Genomic DNA, 23025 nt, shown 5'->3' with positions numbered 1-23025 from the left:
TACCATTTCCCCACCCAAATTCATCGCAAAATCTTCCAACCTCTTCTCATCCATCACGCAACACAAGCTCCTCTCAATCAATCGGCCATCCGCACTAGGCGCTCAAGAACAAACTCCATGGTCCGTGCCGGCTGTTCAAGAATCCAAATGATGCTTGGCGATTCAGTTATCGATGCTACACACAGCAAGAGCTCTTGTTGGCATGAACACTCTTAATCGGAAGCATCACTAGAGCAGTTCAATTTGATCATCTCCTTCCTAAGCATAGGCAGCAAGCAGGATACATCCATCTAGATTTATTCACCTAGCTACATGTTCTAGTTGTACACTAGTACAACCAGCGCAGCCGCCGACCGTACCAGCGCGCGCCTAGAGCCGCGGCCGCGCCGGCCCGGCGCCGTGGTCCTTGACCTTGCTCCACACCTTGGGCCACGCGGCCTTCCTGATCTCGGCAAGGACCTCCCCGTCCCAACCCCTCGCAGCGAGCCGCTCGGCCTCCGCGACGGCGGCGGCCACCACGTCCTCCACCCCACCGTCCACTGCCGCGTCCACGATGCCCCGGCGCGCGGCCTCGGCCGCCGTCATCTTGTCCCCGCGCAGCAGCAGGTCCCTCCTCGCCGCGGCGTCGGGGACCTTCTCCCGGAGCAGCTCCGCGAAGAAATCGACGATCTTGATCCCGGCGTCGACCTCGCTCATGTAGAGGAACCCGCGGGCCCCGCGCATGACGACGGCGTCGTGCGCGAGGGCCAGCGCGCACCCGGCCGCCGCGGCGTGGCCGGTGACGGCGGCGACCGTGGGCACGGGCAGCGCGAGGAGGTCGGCGACCAGCGCGCGGAAGCCGCCGTCCATGGTGGCGTGGAGGTGGCGCGGCGCCGCGCGCGCCCACGCCTGGTCGAAGCCGTTGGAGAAGTACTTGCCCTCGGCGGCTAGGACGAGCGCGCCGGCGCCCGCGGAGGAGGCGACGGCGGAGCGGAGGGCGGCGAGGAGGGCCGGGTTGAGGCGGTGGTCGCCGGCGCCGGTGATGGTGACGAGGTGCACGCGGCCGCGCCTCTCGACGGTGCACAGGTCCTTGCTCTCCATTTGGGGACCCGGCAGGCCGGCCGCCGTGAGCGCGAGAGGATGGTGCTATCTACTCCTTGTATAGCTTTCAGGAGTTATCTTTGATGATTCAACTCTCTTTGGTTAAATAATGGGCAGAGTTTGAGACGAGTAGCCTAATGACGCATCTGGCGGCTAACTTTCCACAATAGACGGTCAGAGGACGGGCGATATAAATTAGAGGATGCGTTTAATTTCAGGTTTAATTTCGCACAATTGCTGTAGCAAACGGTTATAGTCAGGATTATTCGAGAACAAAACAAAACAAAACGCTATATCACAGAATAAGCCAGACATCTACTATTGCTGCCAATGTGGGTAAAACACAAGCGAGAATCCAGATGAAAGTACATGGCACCCAAAAAAGGATCCAGCTCAGTACATGCAAAACTGACATGGATTTTTGGTTAATTCTAGTACAAACCCAACCACCAGATAGACTTAATGAACTCGAGATTTGACGAGGAGCTAAGCTCTTCTTGTGATGCTTAGGAGTTGGCCTGGGCCTTGTTGAGGATCACACCCTCGTACTTGACCTGGAACCACTTCATGGCGTCCTCCTTGGTGACCCTGTGCTGGATACCAACACGAGACTTGCACCTGCGGCGGCGGGCAACGCGGTACCCAGCCCGCTCAAGGACGACGTAGAAGTCCATGCCGTAGATACCAGTAGATGGGTCATACCTGAGATAATGCAATAAAGAGAACGGCTATTAATCATCAACAAAATGCAGCACTTCACTAAGCAGGAACTAGGCAGACAGGAACTATCCCCAGCAAATGCACAATAAGTACTCTGAAATTTTAAATCTCTAAGGGAGGAGAAACTAGCCACAAACACACAATGCCCACATATGCAGACAGTAAAGGCAACAACAGTATAGCGTTATGCAAACTGAAATCAAGTGGGGATGGAATTATATGCACAGTTTAAATCAAGGTGGTACTCCAGGTCCAGGATACAAATAACTTGTCAATAATAACAACACAGTAAATATGTCTGTTGCACCACAGTACTACAAATTTGACCATAGGCCTGGACAAGCATGCTAACCATGCAATAAATCAGAGATAAAAATCACAGATGCACCCAAAGAATGGCATTTTGACTTGCTCAGGACAATCCTGGTACAAGATCACAATAGACTAAAACTTAATGCAATATTATACACGGGTGTGGCAGTTTCTGAAAAAGCATACAATTGAACTCAAGTGAACAGAATATAAGAAATAGTGTTTTGCATTAATGGCTACTCCTACATAGAAAAAATTTGGATGTCATCAATTCAACATGACTTGCAAAAATATCTTGGATACTGTATTAGATAACAAAACATCATATTCTTAGCATAAAAGGAAATTCCATGGTGTGCGATCCAGTCACATTAGTACATCAGCAAATAGATCAGGCTACAGCGGATTCTCAAACCGTGTTAAGTTGTCATAGTGAGTAGCGACCCACATGCTGCACACATGAATCTAAAATTACATTTCATTCCTCTACTTACTACAAGCAACAAAACCATGAAAAAGCATCCATTCACTGAGACAGCACACCACATTCAAATTACTAGAGAGCAGAAATATTATATAATCTTACTTGATGCCAAGATCAATGTGCTCCTGGATACCAAACCCAAAGCAGCCAGTCTCACTGAAGTTCCTCCTCAGCAGCTCATACTCCTTGACCTTCAAGCCACTCTCCAGCAGCTGCATCGCCTTCTCTCCCCTAACTGTCACATAGCACGCAATCTTCTCATTACGCCTGATGCCGAATGACCTCACAGTGTACCTCGCTGCAATATCACAACACCATCAGTATAAGCTCCGTCAACCCAAACTAAACACATACTTGTCTGCCAGGTTAAAGAAAAATACCCTTGGAGAACACCGGTGACTGCCCACTCAGCTGCTCGAGCACCTGATAAACAATAACTGGAGGTTAGAGAAGAGCAAATGGTGAAGATTGTCCAAAGGCAACAATAGGTAGTGCCTGTGCATAGAGACATCAAAGCAATTGACGCCATTGACCAATCTCTAACTGAAACTATGAGAACATCTAACTACAACTGATGTGACAAGCAATCTTATCCCTAATCAATTGGACAACACAATTACAGTGATATAATACGAGATTAAATTTGACAGCTTGAGTGGAGGATAACCTACAGAACAAATTAATGATGCAAGAAAATAAAATGGAGCACGACTAGATGCGATTCAGACATACCACACTATGTGACACAAGCCCAAAAGGCCAAAACAAGCAAATGAATCAGAGCGCAGAAACTAGGGTGAACCATTGTAGGGGAATGGGCAAATACCTTGGCCGCGCGGGTGAGGCGATCACCGCTCTCGCCGACGGAGATGTTGAGCACGAGCTTCTGGACCTTGATCTCCCGCATCGGGTTCGCCTGCTTCTTCTCCGACGCCTGCAATCGCAGAAATCAAAACCAAAACCAACCCACATCGCGCGAGAGAGCCGAACGATTCAATGTGGGAAAAAACAGAAGGGGACGGCGCTAGGAGCAGCGCATCTCCGAGAGAGGGCTCACCATGGGAAGATCCGGGAGGCGACGGCGGCGGGGGTGAGATGGTTCTGCAGTGCTGTGCGGGGCGACGGCGGCGGAGGTAAGATGGTTCTGCGGCTAGGGCGGACGAGGAAGCTTTATATAAGTAGACAAAAGAAACCCTAAATCCTCTTATGCCTTCCAATTACGTAATTGGCCCCGAGTAAGTAGTGAGTGGAGGGGTGTTTTCGTAATTTTGTGCAACGAACCAGCAAAAAAAAATTTCCGTTGCCGGGACTCGAACCCGGGTCTCTCGGGTGAGAGCCGAGTATCCTAACCAGCTAGACTACAACGGAATTGTGACATTCTTTTACAAGCATATTTCTTGTACGTATTATTTTGTTGAATTTGACAAGTTAATAGGTTATTGATATTTATTTTGAAAATTTAGATTGTTTCTCATCTCTACGATTTAATATTTTTGAGGAGGATATATGCAAACTGATGCTAACTGCATGGTCCTGGATCACTGATATACATCGGAGCGGTGAAACTTTCAGGTTGGAAAAGCCAGGCTTGTTTATTGGTGTCAGCTGCACCAATGATCTTTTGCAAAGTCAGTAGAAAATCAGTGTTATGCATTGTTTAACTATGGAGCTAACACCGGTGCTTAATGGAGATGATACCAGTGGCTCTGTTCGCCAGCTCCGCGGCCCGCCGGTATGGCGAAGGTTTTTTTCATGTATCGGTTTCTTTATTTCCTATGTTTGATCCCTGTAGCAATTTCCTTCTTGGCTTCTGCTCAAGCTGGGGTTTAATGGACTCCTCTCTTAAAAGGGAAGCCAAAAAGGTTTCAGCATAAAAATTATCCCAATTCGCTGACTGCAACAATACAAATGCAAATCTGGAACTAACCATGCATCTCTCTGTCGGATGTTCGCATAAATGTTGTTGTTACCAATAAACTAACTCTATTAGATGATTTTCAGAGAACAAGTACGGCTTCAGTAGTCAGTACCACTAGCCTGCGGGGTCGTATCATAAATTTCTTTTTGGAAAAATCTCATCATACATTTTCTTAGAACATGTGTACTCTCACCATACATATGAAGAGAGAACGTCAATCTAATCATTACAGTTCCAGTAGCCCCCCATAACATCTGCTTACTCTTGATCATGGACAAGTTTACATGACAACCCCTTTCAAACGATCAATCAGCTCACCCTTCTTTAACTTGGAGTAGCCCCTCATCCTTCTCGCCCTCGCCAGTTCCCTCAGATCAGCCACCTTCATGTCCTCCAGATTTACCATCCTTCTCTGTTCCTCTGAAAAATCATCGGCGCCACCATCTCCATCCATGCCTTTTGTAAAATTTTACATCACGACATGGTAAGCAGATGTGATATCTAGAGCGCGAAAACAAACAGTTTGTGCTTCGATTCATGATTCATATGCTTGCAGCTGGATTAATGAGCTCTAGCGAGTCACAGTTCAAAGTGAATTACACATCACAGATGCCCATTTCAGAGTGCAAATCCAGCATCGTTTCTGCATAGCATGGAAAAGATTGAGACCTGAATGCTATCTACAACATACCATATGACTGCTTCCTCTTGTCAACCTCTTCGAACGGGTCAGGCGGCGGCTTCCTCGTCCTCCTGGAAGCTTTAGGCGAGCTCTCGGCAATGGAGGTCTGAATGTCTCTGAAGAAAGCAATGAGTTCCTCCTTGCTATGCTTTCTGACAGCGTCTGGCAACACAGCCCCATTGAGCTCTGATCTGATGACGCTGACGAGAGCGCAAGGTGGGCGCAGAAAACCTTGCCGCGGAGCTGTACAGAAGATCAACCCATCTGCAAGTTCCACAAAGTTCAGTGGCTGCACGAGATACAGTATTGCAGTCTCAGTGTCACTAATCGTTACATTGTGATGTGCTGTTAATAATTGCAGTTTTTGTGTTAGGTGTTGATGCAAGCAAGTTGTTTTTGCAGATTTTTTTTTGTTTAGTTTGTCAACGAGCTCGATAAGAGATGCTGCAGGGTCAAAATTCCATCGTCAAGAAAGCTCCAAGAAGACCAACGATTGGAAGAATTCGGAGACATACAAATTGCCAAGTAAAATGCTTCTTTCATTCACCTTTGTGAAGCGCAAACGGTGCTGCAGAGGTGGTCTTTCGCAAAGGGTTTGGAGAGACTTGATGATGCGGCAAGAGCATGCCTCCCATTTCTTCTTCTTTCTCCACCAAAGAAGAGCAGAACTGTCTTCCAAAGTTCCAATAGAGACCTGCTTTCTATCCATTTCCTCACCACATGCTGATGAGAGGGGGAAATTCGCAGAAACGCCCTCCACAAGAGATATAATTCCTGAGGCAAAGACTGAAACGTCAATATGGATGCCCCTTTGTTGCAACTAGTAATGTGAGGGGGCAAAGGGGGAAATGGACGACATAACCCAGAAAGCTATCCATTACAAGCGACCAAGCCAAACTGCAGTCACTCACAACATTTCGCTGCAAAAAAAAAAAAAACTATATCAATAGTTTGCAGGCACGAAGGCACTCAAAGCAGTCGAAGGCAAGGCGTGCAACAGAATCATTCTGAGACAGTCGAATTGGTTCGATGATTATACTGCTGAAAAAATCAGCCATTTAACTGTCAGATGTTCGTGGCATATATGGTGTTCCGGAACCATCAGTTGCAATCTATAGGAGCAAAAAGATAAACACATCTCAACATATTTAATAAAAATCATGCCCGCCAACACAGCACAACGGTTTTCCTCAAAAACCATATATTCGTTTCACAATATAACATTGATATACATTCAAACTCTAGCTAGAAGCCCGAAAAAATATCACATCGAAGTAAGAAAATAATAAATAGTTTAGCGGCTCCATTCCATCCTACAACTGATATTGCAAATTGCTAAAGCTATCCACTCAGAGAACTATCTGCTGCAGGCTTGGCATCATGATATGTCTCTGGACACTGGAGTCAGGACCAACTCAAGACAGACGGGCAACATTCACTACCTCAGAAAATTGTCCAAATAGCTGACGGCCCACATTAATCTATCTACCGAAAATTGTATACTTTGACCACCTTGGATGTGTCGCACACAATCAGATTATCTGAATCAGTTGGAGTAGTACACAACCAATTTACCTGCAACAAATTTATTGGGCCTAAGAACTCATTTTTTTAAATTGCAACAAATATATTTTGTTTTTGAACCGTGCATATAAAATTGAAGATCCAGTTCTGACCTTTTTCTTCACATCAATATCCAACACCAATTCAGCATTGCTGTTTGTTTCAGAAGAAAATCCTTTGGACCAATCCCATATCTTTACCGATGCATCATTGCCGCCGGAAACAAGGAACTTCCCCTTCTCACCGAATGCAGAAAATGTACTGTTAAGCAGCTGATTAGTTAAAAAAGAGATATGTAAGTGATACATCAACAGAATGGAGGGACTTACACACAAGAAACAGCTGCAGTATGGCCACCCATCGTGTAATCAAGATGGATCCTTTTCACTTGACTTTGATTACTGCTTCCATCTCCAACTTCAGTTCTTTTTGAACTCATTGTTGAAGTTGCTGCCCAAGGAGGTCCTTTTGATTTTGCAGGGGCCAGTTCATACTCGAGATTAACTACATCAACAGCACCATCCCCCCTTGCAACAGCACAAACTTTGTACAGCCCTCCCAAAATGCCCTCTTCAGAAACTGCTAGCGAATGAACAAAAGCAGGGTTGAAACATTGCCCTGCACTGCCAGAAGAACTGCCATTTTGCAATTCAGGTGATCCTGAAAGTCAACAATAGATTATTGTGTTGATTGATCCGAATTGGAAAGTATTTTGAAGTGAAAAAAAAACGTATGCAGCTTTCTAATAGATCAACATTTTGTTGCTGTGTAAAGCAATTTGAATCCACTTTCTAACAAAAAATATAAGGGCTCAATTTACCATGCTTAAAGCAAATATATGAGATCCTTTGGAAACTGTTAGAATTTTTTATTACAAAAGACACAGATAGAACTTGGAGCAGCTTAAGTAATGCAAGCCATTCACATGCATTTAATAGAAACTAAAGGATGTACCGTAATCAATAGAAAATAGTGTTCGCCCTTTGGAGAAATCCCATGCAGCGAGCTTCGAGTCAAGGCCACCAGTGATTGCTGCCGAATGAAATCTATCTATTAGTGAGTATGAAACACTGAAGAAATTCAGCATTAACCAATCCAAGAATTTTTCTAGTATTTGCTCCCTAATAAGTTAACAAAAAAAAGGAGCAACAAGACTACAAGATTAAGCCAAAAAGAAACAGAAATTGTAGCACTAACCTGTCCAAGGTCTCCAAGGAATGAATTGTACACTGCTGCAAATCTGTACAGAAATCACTAAGGAACAACTGATATACAGTTTGCATGAAGATGAAAACACAGGACAGTTTAAATATAAAATGGCACTGCCTATTCAAATCAAAATTATTAAAAGCTTCCAGTTGCACTAAATAAGGATACACTTGTGTGGGCTTCCCTCAATCTTTTATACAAGCATTTCTGAATGGTATTGACAATCTGCAAAATGAAACCAGAATATCAAGAATAACATCATTAAACAGGAGTACAGGACTAATCCTGCTGATCAATGCGCTGCGCATATCTTTCTTCTAACTTGAGGTCCATTCGTTCTACTGTACTTAAGTTCTCAAACTATCAATTCACTTCTGATTTAAAAAATGAAATATAATGATCCTCCTTGTTTTCAAAACAAAAGCTCAAAAAGATAAGCCAGGAAATTTGTCCATAATGACAAAAGTTCTTAAATCAAATAGATAAGCCAGCAAAGTTGCCCATAATGACAAAGGGTCTTACATAAATCTTATTTGATATTCTAACTTGGATAGCTTGTGCCTAACTATGGGTCAATTGTTTGTGTCATTTCCGAAGTAGAACATTCCAAAAGAACTGCCATATAATATTTTTTATCACTTAACTGGAAAAACAGTGCACCATAGAATTTGTTTTACTGATCCTGTAAAAGAAATTCTTTCACCAATTTCACGTGACAATGTCAAAATAGCCAACACCAAAATGTGGTGCACATGGTATTTCATAGTATTTATTAAAAAGTGATAGAAACATCTGCAGTACTCTTCTACATTTATGTGCATACACTTGCAACATACTCAATACCTTAACATCCCCACTGTCATCTGCAGCAGCAAGAAAACCTTTAGAGCTGACAGCAATCTGCATCAAAAGTGGAAGTATCATATTCTGAATCTTTACCCAACTCAACGTTATCACAACACCATGAACTGAACTGTACAAGAAAGTTCAGACAGTGACAACAGCAATTCATGTTAAATAAAGGATATTTTATAGTAGCGTTGTAGAATAGCATTCTACCTGATTGATTTCATCTCTATTGTAGTTATACGTCTCTAATGGCTTTGGTTGAGGTCCCTACAAGAAAACCACTGTAATCATGTTACTGACAAGAAACCAAGGTACTCGCGACATAATAGTAAGTTAGATCGTACACTTTCAAACTAAGAATAAATATTTGGATGCTGAACTTACCATACGAACATCAAAGGACAATATTTCATTTCCAGCAGAGGCATACACAAAGTCTTCATTTCCTACAAGAACAAATTTTTTAAGTATAGATGTTTGCATACCCAAGTATTCGATTCAGGGATGAGCGATTTGGAGGGCTTACTGACTTGGTTTAAAGCAGATGGAAGAAACTGGCTTATTTGCTGCCTCAATGGTCAAAATCACATCTTTGGTGCGCAGATCAAACCAGCAAAGACATCCATCCTAAGGTGATAGAAGTCATGACAACATGAGAAAAAAACCAAGGTCCGAGAAATAAGAGGTACCAAATAGTACAAAATCATATGCTTAAAATATTGCAAATTTGCAATAGACTCACCACCAGTGAGGAATTCTTGAAGCAAAAAAGGCCTACACAAGGAAAGCATCTAACAGCCTATGAACACAATACCACAATTTCCCAAAATAGTGATCAAGTCATTATCTATGCTTGGTTTTCTCTTCAATGCCTACAAGGACTTTCTACCACATGAGGAAATTCTTGTCCCTTCCTATTAGTACTTTCTAAATAGCGTGAAACTTTTGACGATGCGACAGTTGAATAGCCAAAAACACATGGTCATGGAGACGATCGCAATGGTCATTGAGCGCTAAAAATTTATCCGTGCTGCCAACCACAAAGGGTATTGCCATTCGGTGAATTGGTAGAATACTAGAATGCAAGGAGGAACCGAGGAACCCACAGGTCACAACACGCAGTTAAGTTGCTCCAGCAACGCCAAGCTCGACTTGCCCGTTAGTAAAGCAAAAGCGTCACATACTGGCGCACGGTTTCCCCCCACGCAGTTTGACGGTGACCGAAAATTTAGCTCAACCGCTCCCTTCTAAAGATCATGAAGCGCCACACTGAAGCTCAAAGGAGCACCCAGCAGCCAGTGCTCATGAGGTGTTCGACTCGTGTCCTCAGCGGAAGACAGCATGCCCTATTGCCCTGCGACTATTGGCAGTTCGAGGAAGCCCGTGGACCAGGGCGCTCGGACAAACTCGAAATTCCCGAACGGGACGCCGATTCTACGGCACAATCTTCTCGGAGGAGTAGAAGGCCAGCGTGAGTAGAAACGCGTACCTCGCCGGCGGACGCGACTACGCCCGGGCGGGCGGACGACGCGACGCAGCAGGTGACGGCGCCCTTCTTGTGCCCCCGCAGCCGCCGGGGCTTCCGCTCCTCCGCTGACGCCGGCGCAGGGACCGCCGCCGCCGCCGATTCAGTCTCCGACATGGCGGCGCGTGGCTGGTGAAGTCACGGAGCCTTTTTCCGCTGTCCCCAGCCAGTAGCCCAAACCCCCCGGAAGGAGCGTGGGCCGTGCTTTCGGAAATTGGACGGTCCAGATCCCTTCGTTTTCGGTCCAGTTTCCAAGCGGGTTTAGCCGGGCCGGCCCAATGGGGCTTCCCGTCGGCGAGCTCTCGAGATTTCGCGGGATATTTAAGTATTTGCCACCGTTGCAAATAGCACTCCTTCATTTGCCACTTTACGGGAGCTTCTACTGTTTTGCCATCGCGAACGAAACGAATCAACTGATTTTCCATTTTTGCTGACGTGGCACGCCACGTCCCCGCGACAGCGTGTGTTAGGGGTGCCAAAAGACCGGGATGCCCTCGTCTTTCTCCTCCGTTACCCCCCGGCTAACAGACCCGACGCCATCCCCTTCCCCATCTCCACTTCTCCCCTTCTCCCCCCAGGCCTCCCTCCTTCCTGCCTCCCCGACGAAAAACCCTAGGTCTAGAGCGGCAGCGGCGGCGGCGGCGACGACTGAGGCGGCGGAGGCGGTGGCGGCCATCCATCTCCCCTTCCCCATCTACCCCGTTCCCCATCTCCTGTTGTTCCTCCCTGCGCCAACGGGTCAACAATGGAGCCTCCTCCCTGGTAAGCCGCAAACCATCCCCTCTTAAAGTGTTTGCCTCAGAGGAGTTGGATGTTTATTTTCATTATTATACCAGGATTGATCCTGGAAATGCATTTAGAATAGTGGTTAAGGTTGAAAAGTATAAGGCATGTGCGGAGTCTGGTATTGTAGAAATTGATGAACAAGAACATGTGCTGTGGTTTGATGGATGCAGTGGGTATAATCTGGATAGTTTTATTGTTGATATGGCTAGCAAAATATACTGGGGATCTAGTCAGACAATTGCAGTGTGGTTTGTGGATGTTGATAGTGAAGCTGAGTGGAAGGTTAGAAAAAATGAGCATTTTGAGTCAATGATTAAGCACAGATGGAATGTTGGAGTAGCAAATGTTAGGGTAGAAGTTGTGGACAGATGGAATGAAGGGTACCAGAATGTTAACAGTTGTGCAGGGTCAGTAGGCAATTCTGGAGTAGGGACTTCTGGAGTAACAAATGAAGGTGCAAGTGAATATTGTACATCTCCAGCACAACATGAGCAAGCCCAACTAGAAATTGTTGATTGGAGTACACTGACTATACTGCCAGAGACTCAACAAGATGGTGAAGCTTATGTTTTGGCTGATGAGGACAGGGTTTATGAGGCAATGGGCTTCAAAGCAGCAGATGAGGCAGCAGCTCAGACAGCAGCACAAGCAGCAGCAGAAGATGACCCTGCTATCCCTGACATTCCTCCTGATGTACAAGCAGAGATGCATGAGGCTGGAATTAATGTTGATGACAATGAACCTTCAGAGCCAATACTTGAGTGGGATAGAGACAACCCAGACATGAGGGTGGGCACAATCTACCCTAACATGGTAGATTTCAGATTGGCAGTGAGGCAGCATACTATAGTCAATGAGTTTGAGCTGGGAGCTGAGAAGTCAGACAAAGAAAGATTCAGGGGGCATTGCTTGGCTAAAGGGTGTCCATGGGTGATTAGAGCTAGAACAAAAGCTGATGGTTCTGTCAGGGTACATTTACTAACTTACATGTGTTGTAATGTTTGACTAACTTAGCCTTACTATTTGTTTGATCTTGAGCTAACAAATCTTTATGTCCTGCAGGTCCAAATAAACAATGAGCTTCATAAGTGTGCTTCAAGAAGCAGAGTGCTGGGTAGAATGGCCAATCAAGCATGGGTGGCTGAGAGGGCCATACCTTTGCTCAAGAGGAAGCCTGGAATGGGTGCTGCAGATGTGAAGGAAGCATTGGAGGACAAGTACAAGATTAAGATCAACTACCAGACAGTTTGGTATGGTAGGCAGAGAGCAGCTGACAAATTATTTGGTAAGTGGGATGATTCATTTGATTGGTTGTATAGGTTTAAGGCAGAAGTGGAGTTGAGGCAGCCTGGTAGTGTAGTTGAGATAGATACTGTCAAAGTTGGAGAGAAGCACCATTTCAACAGATTTTTTTGTGCTTTTAGAGGTAGTATAGATGGCTTCTTGTATGGGTGCAGACCTTACATTAGTATAGACTCCACAGCTTTGAATGGGCAGTGGAATGGACATATGCCTGCAGCCTTAGCTTTAGATGGTCATAATTGGATGTTCCCTTTGGCCTTTGGGTTTTTTGATTCAGAGACCAAGGACAATTGGATTTGGTTCATGGAGCAGTTAGGCAAGGCCATTGGGGTACTTCCAAGAATGGCTATTTGTACTGATGCTTGCAAGGGCCTAGAATCTGCTGTCAAGCATGTTTTTCCATGGGCTGAACAGAGGGAATGTTTTAGGCACTTGATGAAAAATATGAAGAAGAAGTTCACAGGAAATGTATATGCTGAAAACATGTGGCCTGCTGCAAGAGCTTACTCAGCTGGAAAGCACAATTATTTTATGAGTAAAGTCTTGGAAGCTAGCCCTGAGGTAGGAAAATGGTTAGAAGAGCACCATAATCTGTTGTGGGCCAGATCCAAGTTCTCTACAGACATCAAATGTGACTACATCCTGAACAATTTGGCTGAATGTTGGAATGCATGGATCAAAGAATTCAAGGACCTGCCACTACACTGTCTGGTAGATGCTATCAGAGAGAAAGGTGTGGTCATGTTTGAAAGGAGGAGGAGGATTGGAAGAGCTTTAAATGGAGTTATTCTCCCTGCTGTGATTCATCAACTTAATGCTGCCTCAAAGGGGATAGGACACTTAAAGGTCACCAAAGGACTGCCACATCAAGCTGAGGTGACTGAGATATACAAGGATGAGGAAGTAAGAAGACATGTGGTCTATCTAAATGAACAGAGCTGTACATGTAGAGAATGGCAGGTTACTGGTAAGCCTTGCCCCCATGCATTGGCTGTTATAACCACTGTGAGGCAGCCAGATTATGAAAAGTTTGTGGACATGGCATATTCTGTGCAAAGATTTAGACAAGCATATGATGCTGGGTGGCCTAACATCACAGATAGGAGTCAATGGCCTGAAGTTGCAAAGGACTTCAAACTATTGCCACCTATAGGGAAGAAGAGAGGCATTGGTAGGCAGAGGAAGAACATAATTCCCTCTTGCTTAGAGAGGTCAGGTAAGCCTACTAGGCAATCCATATGTGCAGCCTGTGGTGAAAAGGGTCACAGGAAGGGCAGTAGGCACTGTGGGCTCACTGGGACCAAGAAAAGGTATGTACTAAGCCAATCATTTGTTTGTGCTCTAATATTGCCATGACTAACTACTAATCTTATTTTACAGGAAGAGGACCAAGAAAGCAGCAGTGAAGCCAGGAAGGAAGAAGGCCAACCATGACAACCATGAAGAAGCTGATGCACCAGACCTTGTTCCACCACAACGGACACCAAGGACAAGAGCTGCAGCAGCTAGGGAAGAGGCTGAAGCAATTGCAGCAGCATCAACAAGGAAAGCAGCTAGGGAAGAAGCTGAAGCTGCAGCTCAGGCACAACAACATCTGCAAGCATCAGCATCCGGTACTAAGAGGTTGGTATTGCATCTACACAACAACATTTTCAATAATATGTGTACTGCAGCAGCTAAGAGCCTCTTACATTGCACAGGAGACTTGCTTTGGAGGCACCACCAGACCCACCTGCTGAAGAAGGTGCTGATTTTGAACCTGTACCATTAGAAGTGGTGGCACCAGCAGCACCAAAAGTTGCCAAGAAGATGACCCCAAGGAAGGTGCTGGCGACCAAAGTGAAGAAGACGCCAAAGAAATGAGTCCAACAATGTCTGTGTGTCACTTTTGTTTGTTAGGCCATGAACAATGTCTGTGTCTTTGGCCATGAACAATGTCTGTCATGTTTGGCCATGAATTATGCTTTTCTGTTGGCCATGAACAATGTCTGTGTCTTTGGCCATGAACAATGTCTGTCATGTTTGGCCATGAATTATGCTTTTCTGTTGGCCATGAACAATGTCTGTGTCTTTGGCCATGAACAATGTCTCTCATGTTTGGCCATGAATTATGCTTTTCTGTTGGCCATGAACTATGCTCTTGTGTTGGCCATGAACTATCTGTAACCCTATCAACAATGTCTATTTGGCTGTCAAGTATATCTGTTTGACATGAACTATATTGCTCGGCCATTGCTCATGGACAAATTCTGTTGGCAATGAAGATGTATCTGTCTGCCATGACCTATTTGGTTGTCAACTGTATTTGTTTGCCATGAACAATGTCTGTTGGCCATGAATGAAATTCAGGAATGAACACAGTGATCCAAAAACAAAAGTGATTTTTCATTGATTACACCAAGACACAATACAAAATGAGTCCAACAACAACAACAACACAAATGTTTTTACTACTTCAACATGTTCCCAACAACAACACCCATAAATCCTACAAGCAACACAGTCAACAGCAACAAGGCATTCATCATTTTATCCAGCTTGGCCTCCATGGCTTCCTTCTCAAATTTCAAACTTGCAACTGCCCTCTCTGCACGCCCCATGGACTCAACTTCTTGGTCATCAACTTGGTCATCAACTTCCCCCCAATTAAGCACTTCAATCACCTCGGCATCAACCAAATCTTTGAAATAAAACCTTTGCCACTTGTAGTACTCACATTTATCTGCAATCTGAACATCAAGTCAAGAAAATGAGTCTACCATCAAATGCAAATGCCAAAACTAAAAAACCGAAATCAAACTCACCCATCTATCATTCCTTGGACATTTTATGTATATCCTACCGTAGTTCACCGAATCTTGCTGTGCGCGCCGCTCAACTACCCGTGCCCTACGGCACAAAGGGCACTGGATCAAAGGTAAGTGTGTCGACCGGCCCCTAACCTTCCCGGTTAACCTTAATCCTAGCCCTTGATCATACTCATCTGTCTTGTTTTGCCGCGCCTGAGTGCTCAGCCTTCCGCCCGGTCCCGACCCCTGAGACCCGACCCCTCCCCGCTTCGCTCCAATCCCGACCCCGGTAAACCCAGCCCACCGTCAGACCCTTCTAAGTCTTTCCCAAACGCCGTTCTATCCGACCAGTGGACCCTTGAGATCTTTTTCCCCAGATCTTCCGCGACAGGCGCACTTGAGTTGCATGTCCGCTTCAGAGTCTCCCCGCCGCGTGGCTCATCTTCTCCGACGCCCGCCGCTCAGTTTTGTCTCTGGCTCGCGACCGAATGGATTCTCGCGCCCCCTTCCCCAATGGCAGCGGAAGCCCCTCTGCAACCTTTCTGCAGCGCCTCGCCTCCCGCGCCCATCATCACACCGCCAGATCCCGGCCGCAGAGCCCGATGTCGCCCGTCTTTTCCGTCACTTTGATCTCAGTCGCGCCGCCTGGTCTCCGCTACATGACGATTCCTCCATCGCCAACCCCGACCACGGCAGCGACAGCTCCTTTTCCCCGCCCTGCCAGAAGCCGCCCGACAATCTATTGCTCCGCGCTCGCCCGCGCGCCCACGGCTGCATGTCTTTTCACCTGTGCGCCCTCGATTCTAGCGCCGTTAAGCCGGTCGCTTCTATCAAATCTTCCGCACGGCGACGCCCGCCTCCGCCAAATCTCAACCACCGGCACACCCGCTCCTGCGCCACCCTGACGACAGAACCCACTGACCGCTGGCGTCATCCCCGAGTCCTGCACCACCGCCCTCGTCGCTCAATCGCCGCCCCAGAAGAGCACTCCATTGCTTCTCCCCAGCCTTCGCGCCGCTCCCCTTCTCTCTCCCGCGCCGCTTCCCTTCCCCGTTCCAGCAGCTATAAAAGGGAATGCACAAACCCGCCGGAATTCCCTCCGCCATTGTTGCCTTCAGCCATTCTCTTGCCCCCTGCTCGAGCTCCTAGCACCACACGCTAAGCTTGAGGAACTCTCCCCTCAGTTTCCCTCCGTTTTCCCCAAGCCACCCAGCCGCTGCTCCTCCGTGCTGCGTAAAAGCTCACTTGTGAATCCACAAGGAGCACCGCCGCCGCCGGAGTACTGCCGGTCTTAGCCGTTGTTCAAAGCCTTAGTTCCTCCGCCCAAGTCTACCTCTTCCCGACCCCAAGCTTCCTTGTAGAAAGAAGGTAAGCTGCCGACCCCAGTCCGCTTCGCCCGACCCCTCTTATCCGCCCGACCCCGATTCCGTCTCGCCCGACCCTATCTGTTTCCGCCGACCCTTATCCGCCTCGCCCGAGGGCTCGGCTGTGATCCTTTCTTTGACCCGAGGATGTATGTGTAAAACTTAGGAACCCTTCAGTGCTTGCGTCTGAGGATCCCTAGTCTACCACCTCCTCTGGTTCAAAGATCAGATCACAAGCTCCTTTCCAACCCTCACATCTTGATCTCCACCAGCTCCCTTGAACCTCCCCACCCTCCTGCTCTTTGTCGCGAGTTTCTGGGCTCAAGCGAGCAAGTGTTGCTGTTGAAATAACCGTCTATGCTAACTCTTGCATTGCATTCGTGTAGAGCTGCACCTCGCCGACGGCTTCTACGAGCTACTCCCGGCACCAGAAGACGACGGTGTAGCTGAGCTCCTGCCCTCTGAAGCCGAAGCCACCCCAGAAGTCGAGCAGTTCTCTTCCTCCTTGCTCGAAGGCAAGCCCCGGTTGCATGAAAACCCTGGGTGTTTTACCAAACTTGCGCATGCCTTCTGTAACATGCTTGTGCATTTACGTATAGGAGTTGTTTGGAACCATAGATGCATGACTTAGCTCCCCATGTTTGAACACTAGCTGTTGGACCGAGTAGTTGCCTTGCTTAATTAAGAGACCGTAAAAGCCGAGTGATTCCCGGTCACTCGCGAGTTGTAGGAGTTGGATGTCTACCCTTCTGTTACAACTATAAGGACGATGGACGGGGCAGAGTTTTGGTAACTCTTTGGTGGACGGATGGTTGCCCCGTCTATCTATGAAAACTTGCTAAGGCCCGATAGTGGTGGTGTTCGTGATCAAGTGTTTGAAAGTACTAGCCTCATACTTAGTATGGGATGAGGAAGCCTAGTACCGGATTGAACCTAGACGTGAGCGGTCGCCCCATTGTTCTTGGAACGGTGTTCCCCTGCTGGATATTGCACGTGGTGGCATGCGTGGTCACAGAACGGCAGAGGCCGGGTCTGTGGAACCTTGCACCAAAGAAAATGGGCCCGACACGGGTTAGGGGATTGATGGGGAAGGCCGACACAGGAAGCGACCTCCGGGTGCGCGGATGTCGTGAGGCTAGGTTCACCATGCATGGTTAAAGAAATCGAACCGATTCGTCTGCCTCTCACAGTTTGAGATTGCTTGATCGCTATGTCACCCTGAGTAAATGAGGAATCTGATGATGACATGGTTTGTTGATATATACATACCTTGCTTGGGTTCTATGATTGCTTAGAATAGGAAGCAAAACCTAGACTGGTTAAAGAACTTAGAATCGGAGCTAAAACTTGAAAATAGCGTTCACTTAGTGCTTTTGGCAAACAAACCCCTCAGCCAAAAAGCCCTGCATGTCTAGAAGCGTGGAGTAGTTTTACTCCTATCGATTAAGTCTTGTTGAGCTTAGTAGCTCAGCCTTGTTGTGGCTCCTGTTTTTCAGGTGAAGTTGCTGCCCCCGACCCTTCCCTTGCTGGCTCTTGGCCGCCCCAGCTCCCTCCGGGTTGGACGGTCGAGTGGGATCCCTCCTCGGACGGCGAGGAGAGGGATCAGTGATGTCCCGGCTAGCCTCACTAGGACATCCGACCCCGACGATTGCTTCCGCTAGTGTTTTATCTTCGGTTGTTTTCCGAAATCTTGTAAAACTCTGATGTTCTTTTCGCAACTAAATCCAGTGGTTAATTTGTTAACATGGGTGGACTTGTTGTACTCTCTGGAACCGCTCACCTTCGTGTGAGTCTGCTAAATCGGTGCTGTTCAAGTGGTTAAATCAGAGGAAAATCCGACGGCACTTCGTGTTTACTCGACTTAGGCATGAGCGTCGCATATCAGGCGGCTAAATCATGTTTAACCCAGTAGATCCGAAGTGGATCCGCCACAGTAAGCCCGTCTCCTCACCGACAAGAGCATCTACAACTGGCCTCCTCACACTTGATGACGCTCCAACCTGCGACATGGCTTGCGCGTGGCGGATGGGGGAAGAAGGAACGACTAGCGGGGGGGGGGGGGGGGGCGCTAGTGACCCGCTGCGCAGGGAAGGAAGGGGGGAGATGGGGAAGAGGGGAGATGGGGAACGGGGGAGATGGGGAAGGGGAGATGGATGGCCTCAGTCGTCGCCGCCGCCGCCGCTCTAGACCTAGGTTTTTCGTCGGGGAGGCAGGAAGGAGGGAGGCCTGGGGGGAGAAGGGGAGAAGTGGAGACGGGGAAGGGGACGATGGCGTCGGGTCTGTTAGCCGGGGAGGTAACGGAGGAGAAAGACGAGGGCATCCCGGTCTTTTGGCACCCCTAACACACGCTGTCGCGGGGACGTGGCGTGCCACGTCAGCAAAAATGGCAAATCAGTTGCTTCGTTTCGTTCGCGATGGCAAAACAGTAGAAGCTCCCGTAAAAGTGGCAAATGAAGGAGTGCCATTTGCAACGGTGGTAAATACTTAAATATCCCAGGTTTCGCGGTCCTAGCTTGACCAAGGGCGACACCGGGGCCGGTTACACGCTCGTCGGACTCTCTCCAGCAAAGCCTTGGAATCCCCCACGATGGTCACCAATTACACGAGGGTTGAGATGACCTCTGATTGCCTGGATGTCGTAAACAACTTCGAGGAGAACAACATAACATTATGAACATAAGGCATGATGCTGACTTGCTGAGTGCTGATACATGAAACGGCAACGAAGCAAGCTCATAGTCGCAAAAGGCCGCTGTCTCGCTTACTTCTGTAGCACTGAGAAATTGTGACCCTCGAAGAAAACATTCAGATACACACTTTATTATTAGACCTTGGTTGGCTCAAGTGATAACAGGCATAATAATACCACAGAAGTTTCACTTGACAACGACAGTGGCACTACAAACAACCATAAATATTGCAAACGACCACAGAAGATGACTCTGATGGCTTATGTTTAAGAAGTCACCTAGACACATATTACTCCACAAAGGGAGATAAATAGGACCAACCAGGAAACCACAAAAGTGCAGCCTGGCTGCTTGATGATCCGGTCTCCGTCTTCATCGTAAGCGTAGAAGATCCGTTGTTGACTTTGTTGAAGTCCAAAAGTGGCAGCAATGCCGACCAGGCTGGACCAGCTGGTCAGACCGATCTCTATGGGCGGTCTGACCGGTCTGATCGCTGTAGCCAGTCTGGCACGGTGGTCCCGACCGGTCGCCCCAAGTCCAAGATGAATTTTGGAGTCCTGGTCGAATTAGAGTTAAAATGGGACTTCATCTCCCACCCTATAAATATAAAGGGCCTGGCCGATTGAGGGCAACCAACCCAGTTGACAAACACTTTTATCTACTTTTTATCTTCAAACCCTAGCTTTTCCAACCCCCTACTTTCCTCCTTCGTCTCAACGGCGGTTGAGGACGTTCTGAGTGGCCTGCCGATCTCAGAGAAACCCTAAGTTCACCATCTCCGACGGGTCCCTCCTGAGGTGGCGGACGTAGGTTTTTGTGGCGCCCCTATGCTGGACCAGCCTGACCGGCCTGCCTGACCGATTTGACCGGCCGGGAGCAGGAGCTTCGACGAGGCGATCATCTGATCTGCGCGCGAGCTAGCGCACTCATGTGTTAGCCAGAATAGGCGCCAACACATTTTTAGCGACTCCGCTGGGGAAGAAAGATATGATTTTACAACCGTTTTGGAAAACCCTAGCAAGATGGGATCTACTACGGAGATTGACAAGGACAACATCATTGCGGCTTTTGTAGAGGATCTCAGCGAGGAGGAGGAGCGGAATATCGCGGTGCTCTAGGAATACGTCAAGATGCAATATCTAGTGGGCGTCAAGAAAGATCGCAAGGGCAAGGCGACAAGAGCCCAAAATTTTGAGATGCCTGCGATCAAGATGAAAAATAACATGATCGAGGAAGTGCGCAATGTAAGTAATTCCCCCGATCAATCTGCTATCAATGAGGAGTTCCTAAGAGCTCTTAAAGTTCAAAATCAGATTTCTACTTCTTTGACGGCTCGTTTAGATCAACTTGTAGAAGGTAGATATGTTGAATTTAATAAAAATGATTCTTCTCAAGTTGATTCGCGTGGGGGTGTCGAGGATAGATCTCCAGTACCCGTAAGGAAGGAAGAAGACGGACTCATACTAGGATTCCACCGTAATCCTACTATGACTCATACCATTAGTCCTACTAGGACTTCTGCTTGTAACCGACTAGTAATAGCAGCTCAGAACCACCACCAGTAACCAACAACTAGGCTACTCAACACCAAGCGCGGGGTGCAATATACAACACCCCAAATAGGACGTAGGGTATTAAGCTAGATTAAGCTACTCTAACGGTCCGAACATGTATAAATCTATGTCTTGTATCCTTACTTTTACCTTCGAGTTCCAGATCCGGCGATTCCCCACCAACAAATCTACTACCTCGGGTACCCCGTCGATAGTTTGCCGGGTATAAAACACTGACATCTAGCGCGCCAGGTAGGGGTGATCGTCGAGATCATCGGGCGAGCTTGAAAGACCATGTCATCAAAATCAATCCGCTGGTGTCGTGTGGTTGCTGAATTTTACCATTTGATTCGGCAATTCGCCGTGTGTCAAATCCGAAGCAGAGTCGAAGATGCTTCATCACACGTCGAGTCCCAATTGGTTCAGAATTGATCAAAAGTGCAAGTCATTATTGCGCCACGTCCCGCATCCTGGAAGTACTCGCCATCGTGCCCTACTCATCTGGGAGGACTACAACACTGGATAAACTAGGGGCTGTTTGTTTCTTTAGCACCTCCTAAAATTTCTGTCACATCGAATGTTTAGATACTAATTAGAAGTATTAAATATAGGCTAATTACAAAACCAATTGCACAGATGAAGACTAATTTGCGGGATGAATCTATTAAGCCTAATTAGTTCATGATTTGACAATGTGATGCTACAGTAAACATGTGCTAATGATGGATTAATTATGCTTAATAGATTCATCTCATGAATTAGTCTCCATCTATATAATTAGTTTTATAATTAGCTCATGTTTAGTCCTCCTAGTTAGTCTCCGAATATTCGATGTGATATAAATTTTAGTCACGACTGAAGATCAAACACCCTCTAATTATTGCCGTCAGGCGGAAGGAGTCCAGCGGCAAGTCGCAAGAAAAAAAAACTATCTTGTTCCACGAAGATCAAGTCCAACGAAAATCGAGAAGAAAAAAGAAGTCATGCAGACATTGAGATGGAGCAAAGGATCGAGCTTCTGCCCATGCTTATGCGGCTGGAGATCAAATTCAGTAGAAGACTACTACACGCACACGAAGGCTACCAGGAAGGTTCAAGACCTTCGCTTGACATACACAGAAGGTGTACACGAGCATTACTACACCAACATCTAGTCGCATCGACTCGCCGCCGACTACGTCAACTTCGCGAGGGTGCTCGGCGACCCACCGACGACTATTTCGACTACTCGTCTCGACTAGAAAACTAATCGGGGTAGACTTCACACCATCGACTACTTCAACCAATCGTCTCGACTAGAAAACAAGGCGAGGACGACTACTCGTCTCGACTAGAAAACTAGTTGAAGGCGGATTCCACGTGACCTACAACTAGTCGGAATCGACTCCGACTAGTCAGCTTCATCAACAATCGTCGCGGCTTCATCAACGACTGCCACGGCTTTGTCGACAATTGTCCACGAATCAAGCTAAGTCCCTTTTTTAAAATATTTTTCTTTAGCTTGTTCCAGCATGATTGACAAATGCGTACAACACGCGCTCTATTCGACGGAGGGCAGCAAACTCTTGCGCACAACATGCGCTCTACTCGCCAGAGGGCAGCAAACTCTTGCATGCAATCGCGCTCTCTTTTTGTCGCAACGACGACTACTAATTTTTGTCTTCTCTTGAGGTCACTAATCTTCTCGAGCAGAACATGCTTTAATTCATGAAAGCCTCGGATCATCTGCCATGCCTAAATGCTAGCACACATACACGAGACAGAGATCTCAGCTGTGCAAATAGCAATGCCCATACGCGTACAAGAGACAAAGATCTCGCCACGCAGTGGCTACGGTTAAACAGAGACCTAGAGCCTAAACGCAACAGGCTAACTACTCGGGCTACTCCTGAAAACTCTAAGTATGGCATGCCGTTGAACTTCTATGCAGGACAGGCGCCGACCCGAGTCCAACCGCTAAAGCCCAATACGGCTGAAGCGGTCAGGCCCATGCAGGCTAGCTGCTTGATGATCCCGTCTCGTAAGCGTAGAAGATCCCTTGTTGACTTCAACATAATGACAGCTGGTGTCCCAAAACGAACACTGCATACACAAATATACCCGTGTCCTTCTCTTCTAGACTGGCATTTTTTGCACGGTCACTAGACCTGACGGGGGGAGCTACACAAATTATACATACACAGGTACTAAAAAAGTTAT

General features: G+C 47.1%; 5 protein-coding genes and 1 non-coding gene across 9 annotated transcripts; 1 reads left to right on the top strand and 5 right to left on the bottom strand.

The window, feature by feature from the left end:
* Window positions 1-132: 132 nt before the first annotated feature.
* On the bottom strand, window positions 133-1236 carry LOC117857070 (enoyl-CoA delta isomerase 2, peroxisomal). The gene has a single exon (XM_034739549.1). The coding sequence runs from the start codon at window positions 1078-1080 to the stop codon at window positions 370-372; it is 711 nt and encodes a 236-aa protein (XP_034595440.1). The 5' UTR covers window positions 1081-1236; the 3' UTR covers window positions 133-369.
* A 139-nt stretch (window positions 1237-1375) lies between these two features.
* LOC117857072 (large ribosomal subunit protein uL5) lies at window positions 1376-3813 on the bottom strand. Its single transcript, XM_034739554.2, has 5 exons — window positions 3654-3813; window positions 3423-3530; window positions 2977-3019; window positions 2699-2894; window positions 1376-1782 (listed from the first exon to the last, which is right to left on the bottom strand). Exons 1-5 carry the CDS (start codon window positions 3654-3656, stop codon window positions 1587-1589), a joined length of 546 nt encoding a protein of 181 aa, XP_034595445.1. The 5' UTR covers window positions 3657-3813; the 3' UTR covers window positions 1376-1586.
* A 78-nt stretch (window positions 3814-3891) lies between these two features.
* TRNAE-CUC (transfer RNA glutamic acid (anticodon CUC)) lies at window positions 3892-3964 on the bottom strand. Its single transcript has one exon. It is a non-coding gene; the product is annotated as a tRNA-Glu (tRNA).
* A 680-nt stretch (window positions 3965-4644) lies between these two features.
* Window positions 4645-5905, bottom strand: LOC117856229 (uncharacterized). The gene is made up of 3 exons (XM_034738637.2): window positions 5825-5905; window positions 5206-5485; window positions 4645-4970 (listed from the first exon to the last, which is right to left on the bottom strand). The coding sequence occupies exons 1-3, from the start codon at window positions 5903-5905 to the stop codon at window positions 4795-4797; spliced, it is 537 nt and encodes a 178-aa protein (XP_034594528.1). The 3' UTR covers window positions 4645-4794.
* LOC117858632 (uncharacterized) lies at window positions 5833-10498 on the bottom strand. 4 transcript variants are annotated; one of them, XM_034741742.2, is made up of 11 exons: window positions 10307-10496; window positions 9348-9444; window positions 9202-9263; window positions 9028-9084; window positions 8812-8868; window positions 8137-8193; window positions 7957-7999; window positions 7714-7791; window positions 7089-7419; window positions 6873-7020; window positions 5833-6116 (listed from the first exon to the last, which is right to left on the bottom strand). In XM_034741742.2, exons 1-11 carry the CDS (start codon window positions 10457-10459, stop codon window positions 5991-5993), a joined length of 1209 nt encoding a protein of 402 aa, XP_034597633.1. In that variant the 5' UTR covers window positions 10460-10496; the 3' UTR covers window positions 5833-5990. The 4 variants fall into 4 exon arrangements, 2 of the variants coding, with proteins under 2 accessions (XP_034597633.1, XP_034597635.1); XR_004641008.2 differs by having other exon boundaries at window positions 6079-6116; window positions 6873-6995; window positions 10307-10498; XR_004641007.2 differs by lacking the exon at window positions 5833-6116 and adding an exon at window positions 6326-6771 and having other exon boundaries at window positions 6873-6995.
* A 589-nt stretch (window positions 10499-11087) lies between these two features.
* Window positions 11088-14293, top strand: LOC140222790 (uncharacterized). The gene is made up of 5 exons (XM_072293924.1): window positions 11088-11104; window positions 11179-12097; window positions 12191-13740; window positions 13811-14053; window positions 14131-14293. The coding sequence occupies exons 1-5, from the start codon at window positions 11088-11090 to the stop codon at window positions 14291-14293; spliced, it is 2892 nt and encodes a 963-aa protein (XP_072150025.1).
* Window positions 14294-23025: the final 8732 nt, after the last annotated feature.

Source organism: Setaria viridis, chromosome 5 (genome assembly GCF_005286985.2).
Source record: "Setaria viridis chromosome 5, Setaria_viridis_v4.0, whole genome shotgun sequence".
NCBI lineage: Eukaryota > Viridiplantae > Streptophyta > Magnoliopsida > Poales > Poaceae > Setaria > Setaria viridis.
Note: the sequence above shows the minus strand (reverse complement) of the source record. Positions and strands in the feature narration are given on the sequence as shown.

Coding starts and splice junctions, on each gene's coding strand:
- LOC117858632 (XM_034741742.2), bottom strand. CDS start 10,459: ATGTCGGAGACTGAATCGGCGGCGGCGGCGGTCCCTGCGCCGGCGTCA. Junction 8,194..8,811: donor ATGACAGTGGGGATGTTAAG/GTATTGAGTATG, acceptor TTCATTTTGCAG/ATTGTCAATACCATTCAGAA. Junction 8,000..8,136: donor TGAGGGAAGCCCACACAAGT/GTATCCTTATTT, acceptor ATTTCTGTACAG/ATTTGCAGCAGTGTACAATT.
- LOC117856229 (XM_034738637.2), bottom strand. CDS start 5,905: ATGGATAGAAAGCAGGTCTCTATTGGAACTTTGGAAGACAGTTCTGCT. Junction 5,486..5,824: donor GAAAGAAGAAGAAATGGGAG/GCATGCTCTTGC, acceptor TATCTCGTGCAG/CCACTGAACTTTGTGGAACT. Junction 4,971..5,205: donor CAAGAGGAAGCAGTCATATG/GTATGTTGTAGA, acceptor ATTTTACAAAAG/GCATGGATGGAGATGGTGGC.
- LOC117857072 (XM_034739554.2), bottom strand. Junction 3,020..3,422: donor GCCTCACCCGCGCGGCCAAG/GTATTTGCCCAT, acceptor ATTGTTTATCAG/GTGCTCGAGCAGCTGAGTGG. Junction 1,783..2,698: donor CACATTGATCTTGGCATCAA/GTAAGATTATAT, acceptor GCATTATCTCAG/GTATGACCCATCTACTGGTA.
- LOC140222790 (XM_072293924.1), top strand. Junction 13,741..13,810: donor CTCACTGGGACCAAGAAAAG/GTATGTACTAAG, acceptor CTTATTTTACAG/GAAGAGGACCAAGAAAGCAG. Junction 14,054..14,130: donor TCAGCATCCGGTACTAAGAG/GTTGGTATTGCA, acceptor TACATTGCACAG/GAGACTTGCTTTGGAGGCAC.
- LOC117857070 (XM_034739549.1), bottom strand. CDS start 1,080: ATGGAGAGCAAGGACCTGTGCACCGTCGAGAGGCGCGGCCGCGTGCAC.